The 5,895-nt window shown below is 37.9% G+C and overlaps 3 protein-coding genes across 3 annotated transcripts in view; all 3 read right to left on the bottom strand.

Annotated features, from left to right (window-relative positions):
- Positions 1–1,548, bottom strand: part of LOC103154422 (glutathione S-transferase theta-1-like) — a 14,661-nt gene extending 13,113 nt beyond the window's left edge. Inside the window, exon 1 of the mRNA XM_016662694.1 lies at positions 1,544–1,548. The gene's annotated coding sequence lies outside the window, so the exon portion shown is untranslated. The remainder of the gene's footprint in view (positions 1–1,543) is intronic.
- LOC103154436 (growth arrest-specific protein 8-like) overlaps positions 1–4,250 on the bottom strand; it is a 6,157-nt gene extending 1,907 nt beyond the window's left edge. The window contains exons 1-5 of the mRNA XM_007575716.2: positions 3,984–4,250; positions 1,594–1,865; positions 1,000–1,153; positions 680–926; positions 182–282 (exon numbers count right to left, since the gene is read on the bottom strand). Coding sequence (XP_007575778.1) covers positions 182–282; positions 680–926; positions 1,000–1,153; positions 1,594–1,865; positions 3,984–4,066 — 857 coding nt within the window. The 5' untranslated portion in view covers positions 4,067–4,250. The remainder of the gene's footprint in view (positions 1–181; positions 283–679; positions 927–999; positions 1,154–1,593; positions 1,866–3,983) is intronic.
- A 1,343-nt stretch (positions 4,251–5,593) lies between these two features.
- The window catches only part of LOC103154435 (zinc-binding protein A33-like), a 5,553-nt gene continuing 5,251 nt past the window's right edge, over positions 5,594–5,895 (bottom strand). Inside the window, exon 2 of the mRNA XM_016662697.1 lies at positions 5,594–5,892. Coding sequence (XP_016518183.1) covers positions 5,692–5,892 — 201 coding nt within the window. The 3' untranslated portion in view covers positions 5,594–5,691. The remainder of the gene's footprint in view (positions 5,893–5,895) is intronic.

The raw sequence follows: 5,895 nt of genomic DNA, 5'->3' as shown, positions 1-5,895 counted from the left end.
CATTAAACTACGATATGATCAGAATAAACATCCTGAGGTATTTAATGCATTTCTAATTTTGTATCCCATGTCTGCATTTCTGTCCATTGGTCAGAAAATGTCTAATTTAAAAACATTTTGGAAGGATTTAACATCCAGAGAATTAAAAATAAAATCGTCATATTTGAGAAACAGATCCAACCTGAGAGCTTCAGTCTCAGTCAGAGTGGCTTCCTGGTTCTTGATGCTTTCTTCTTTTTCGTCCTTGAGCTCCAGGAACGCCTTCTTCAGAAGCATCACGTCCTGCAGAGGAGCAGGACAGAGACACGTCACAAACCAGAGATTCTGCTTTCATAACGAATAAAAATGATTTTAATGCAGCATTTCCTCCAGGCTGAAAACAGCAGGCGATGCCAGCTTGTCTCATTTCATCCAAAAAGCAGGAATACACTTCTCCCAAAAAACTCTGAATTTTTAGATTAATTTCAAAAAATTTCTAGAATAAAAAACAAGAAAATTTATGAGTTTGAAAAATCTAAAATTTGCTAGAAAAAACTCAAACATTTTAAGAATAATCTCAGAAATTTTGTTGACAAAACATGAACCTTTCTGGGTTTGAAAAATCTAAAATTTGCTGGAAAAAGCCCAGAAATGTCCTCGTTTCTCCTCCCTACCCAAGCCGCCGCCGTTGGCCTCTGACCTGCTCGTTGAGGTTCCTCAGGTGGCTCAGATGGGTCAGTTTCCCGCACAGCCCCCGGCCGAGGGTGCGAAGGTGTTCCTGTCTCCTCCTGATGGCAGCGATCTCCTCCTTCAGAGTCGCCTGCTCGCTCACCAGGAAGGCGGCGAGCTCGGACTGGTCCAGGTACAGCTCTCGGCCCATCGCCAGCAGCCTGTTGGCTTCACAGTTCTCCGTGTGCTCCTTGTAGTCCTGGAAGTGCTGGATCAGCCTGCGGTTGGACAACAGCGACTCAGAGCCCGGAAGAAAAGAGCGTGAAATACTCCGTTTGCTGCATCCTTTACGTTTCACACGCCAGCTCTGAGTTCCTCTTCAGCTGGGAAATAAAAGCGTCGTGCTCAGCTTTCTTCTTCAGAAGCTCCTCCTCTACTGACTCTATGTTCGGTACATGCGGCCTCAGCTCCGCGATGCGCTTCTCGTTCGCCTCCAAGGTCACAGCTGGAGGAAAAACACAGCAGGGTGAGCAGACAGACAGCAGAAACAGCTCACTTCACACTCCAACAGGACAGGAAGATGTTCGTCCAGCTTTCTAAGCAGATGCAGAAATGTTACTTAAATAGTTCTAGTTCCACTGGTAGGTTATTTAATTAAAACACGGGAAAATGTCTTACTAACAGTGAAATAATCTGCTAGAACTTCTTCACCAATATTAAGGAATTACTGACCAAAAACAAGGTCCTATATGTTGGTGAAATGTTACGTTTAAGTTAGTTTTGTCTTATTTCAAGTCTACTATGATATTTGCACTAAAATCTAGACCAAAACTACTTGGTAAGATTTTGTGTTTTTGCAGTGCTTCTATTGTAAAAACACTAAAAATGTTAAAACGTGAATATTTAGCAGATTTTCTCCAGTGCTGCTCTCTGTGTCAGCCTCACCCTGCAGCTCTATCTCTGCCTGAACCTTGTTTATCTGCTCCTGCAGCTGCTCCTTCATGATGCTGTGCTCCTGCTTCAGCGTCTCTCGGCCCCGTTTCCCCAGCAGGAGCCGCGTCTGCAGCTCCTCGCTCAGCTCATCCATACGCTTCTCTTTTGCCGCCACAAAGCGTTTCAAACGTTCGGTCTTGTCCTTCTTGTCCTTCTCCAGCTGGTTGTAATTTGAGATCAGCTCTTGGTTCTGCTTGTCCAGCTCTTCATTAGCCAGCTTAAATCTGCAGGATGAACAGAGATGGGACTCTGTTTCAGCTGGATGAGTTTTAGGAGAAACGCCTCCTAAAACTGACTGATGGATGTTAGTGAAGGTGAAAAGTTGTGAAATTGATGCAACATATTTGGGCTGATGACCAAACCTGCCTCACCAGAAGCCTGATTGGTTCAAAACCTCATTTACAACCAGACATCCAGCCAATCAGAACGCAGTGTTGAGCTAAATTCTTTAGACAGCTGATACCATGACTCCAGGGGGCGCTGTTGGCACCTCATAGATTATTGCATCAAACTGCTATGATCGTTCATCAGCATAACATATTTTGCTGGATGTTATGGCGATAATCAGTGATATTGTTGTTTTGAGACCATTTTCAGGTAATATAATGGTAACGGCAAAATAATGCACAAACACATTCTCAAAGCTCAAATTAACATTTAGCACTGGAACTGGAAGACATTTTAAATATCCAAAATAAATAAATAAACAAAAGAAAAACCAAATAAAATTAATTATGTAGTCTCTGTAAACAAAACTGACCTTCAAAATTGGACTAGTTGAGTCCAAAACACCAGACTTAAGACTTTCATCATCCAGTTTTTGGTAGAAAAAAAGGCGATAAATATTGCACATGGAAATTATTGAGTTTCTTTTTTTTTCATGCGATTGATTTATTTATTGCTTATTGGAACAGGCCCTATTTGGTCCAACCACAGACTGAATTAGAGGCACTCTGGAGCCACCTAGTGGTCAAAGTCTGAGTGGCACCCAGAAGAGATTTACAGTTCTGTTTGTCAACAGAATAAAATACAATTTAATTGCATAATGGAGGACAAAAAAAAAGCTAAACTAACCAGCAAAAATAAACCCAACTAAAAATAATCATGAAAATGTTTTAACCACATTTTAATAGCTTTGCTTTTTAACAAAGCGCAGCCACATTTTCTGGTAATTACCAGGATGCGAGGCTATTTGTAGTAAAGTCAGACGTGTTAACAGCGCCCTCTGGAGTTAATATCCAGTTAATAATTGCATGACAAAGTAATGCAATTAACCCAAAATGTCCTCCTGTTTCCTCACTTTCTTCTTTATCATAACCACGTGAAGGTCAAGGCTTCTTGATTAGTCTCTTATAAGAGCAACTTGTGTTGGACAAAGGATGCTGCAACACAGCACATAAATATCACAAAAGCTCAATACCAATATTGAAAAAATGCATACGAAAAAGCTTAAAACATAAACTGTCAATTATTTTTCTTAGAGAAGATAGAACATAGAGAACATCAACCCACTTCTAAAGTCCTTCCACTGGCTTCATTTAGCCCAGAAAATAAACTTTAAAACACTTTTGTTAGTTCATACCTCACTGAATAGCTTAGGGATGTATAACTTTTTGTCAGATTGACCAAAATCATTCAATCAATTTTATTGTTTTCTTGTTATTTATTATTTTCTTGCGGGCCAAGAAAATAATAAAAGTAGCAAAATCAAGCTAAATTTATTTAAACAAATGGATATTATTGACTGCAGATCTAAAACGTAAAAAATATTTTACATGTTTGCTGGATTAAAAGATCCAGTTTTGAAATTCTTTTTTGACTGAACAAATTTATTCTCAGGATTTGGGTCACTTTCTTTCAAAAATGTTTGCTATATTTAACCAGGTTTCATAAATGACATAAAATCTCATTTGGATGTAAAACCCTGTGGATCGACGTGGTTCTACTGATTATAAAAGTTTGGTTGTAAAAAGAAAAATATTTTTGTGCTGTACTTAATATTTTCCATTGGAAAAAAATGCCAATACTTTTATGCAGATTAAAAATAAAAGGTTTAATAAAAATGTCTATCTTCATTGAACTTGGAGTTTGGGGACACAAAAAATCAGTGATGTATGTTTGTCTTAGTAGCAAAGGAAACTTTTCTGTATTTATCCTCAACTATCATAAGCTGTTACGTTGTCATAGCAACAACAACGCCCTTCGAAAAGGATGTTTATCGTGTTAGCATCTCAAACACTAGCTAAAACCAATTTGTTTTAAAACTTACTAAATCACTTAGGCTTTATTTAAAGCAAAAACAAACACATTGGAACATTTTAATATATAAAAAACAGTCTCACCTGTCTAGCTCCTCCTCCAAATACCGAATTTGAACCAAAAATAACGACCTCTCTTGCTCCTCAGAGCTCATATTTTCCGCCATGTTCTCTTCTCGTTCTTTTAACTCTTTATCGGTTTTATACACGTTGTTTGTGGTAAATCACTACTCACAGAGTTTATATCCGGTTTAAACAGACAAACTGGGGGAAAAAACCGTTGGCGTCCCCGATGTTGCATTCAGGGAATGCTCTGAAATTTCGGTTCTCCAACCGTTTCTTAATCACTGAAGCTTTGAGACTACATCATTAATCTCTGCTGTGTGTATTTGTCTCCAGCAGGTGGTGCTGTGAGGACATCACAGCTGAACGGTTTGCTTCTCCAAAATCCTTCAGAGGAAAAAATGTGAGCTTCAGCTGTAGATCAGTAACAAGTTCAGACCATTTGTACACAGAAGACATGAAGACTGAAGCTTTTTTTATTCTGCAAACAAACATTCAGTTCAGTGTTTATCAACAGACATAACAGGGAAACAGCAGGAAGCTGCATATTAAGGGTTTTGTCACAAGTTTTATATTCTGTGATTCATCTGTGAAGATTGTTTATGCTATGCACTGTGACTCCTATCTGTTGCAATGTAATGTGAAACAGGCAGATATCAAGACAATTCTGTTAGCAAATGCTTCACACATTAAATGGCAGATCTGTTCAGGAAAACGTTTCCAACTTTCTGACAAACTGCTATTAGAAAACATCTGCTGGTGAAAATGAACTGATTCTGATAAATGTTCCAGGAAACAAATCTTTTGAAATTTAAAGGTTTTGGTCAACATAAAATATAACTGGACTAAAATAACTGTCTGGATGTTACAACAATTAAAAACAAGACTAATACAAGGACCCATTTCTGAACTTCTGAACAGTTTTAACAAAACAGAGTTAAAACAAACTAAAAATAATCATCCTTGTCTAAATTAGAGATTATAGGATAAAAACTGATGAGGATGATATATTTCATTCAGTTCAAAAACTATTATCCTAACAATTTTGTACATTTCATAATTACAATTTTTAAAAAAAAAAAAATCACCTGTCTAGCTCCTCCTCCAAATACTGAATTTGGACCAAACATAACGACCTCTCTTGCTCCTCAGAGCTCATATTTTCCACCATGTTCTCATCTTGTTCATTTCACAAGAGAACAAAATATTTTCATCTTAAACAAAAAAAATATATATTTTTTTCATAATTCATAAGTTTGCCCAAGTAAGAACATATTTTAAATGTGTCAATCTTATATGTATATTTCACTGGTGAACTCTGATTATTACAAATCAAAATCCAAAAATATTGAAAATGCTCCAAAAAGTTGTTCTGAATCCAAATAGAAACACATACCTAAAAATTAAAAACTAATTCAGAGAAATAACAATCACAACTTTGAACTATAGAATGAAATCTCAGTTTGACAGATTTTGATATCACAAGTTTTGGCATCAGTAGCATCAAAAACATAAAGATAAGGGAAGAGTTTCTCAGTGAAAGTGTCTCTGTGAGTGTAGATGTGACTCTTTTCTTCAGAGTCGTAGAAGGAAACCTCCCCTCTGTCATAGTCCAGCTGGACTCTGATCCTCTGGAGACTCTTATTCACTGTCACAGTCTGACCAGAACCTTTAGTGTATTTTCCATCAACATGCCGTAAACACCAGATTCCATTTTCTGGTGAAGGATCTATCTTCCCCTTTCTGTCAACAGACTCTTTAACCAAACCAACCTCCCAATCAGGATGATCTCCCACTCCAATCTCCAACCGTTTGCTGTGTTTGGGTCCAGAATGATCGGGCTGAACTTCACCTGGTCCTTCATCTTCTCCCAGACTCTGAAGGACAGGTTGCCCAGGTGTTTGGCCACATCTATCAGAGCTCCTGAGACCAG

Source organism: Poecilia formosa, unplaced genomic scaffold (assembly GCF_000485575.1).
Source record: "Poecilia formosa unplaced genomic scaffold, Poecilia_formosa-5.1.2 Scaffold386, whole genome shotgun sequence".
Taxonomy (NCBI): domain Eukaryota; kingdom Metazoa; phylum Chordata; class Actinopteri; order Cyprinodontiformes; family Poeciliidae; genus Poecilia; species Poecilia formosa.
Note: the sequence above shows the minus strand (reverse complement) of the source record. Positions and strands in the feature narration are given on the sequence as shown.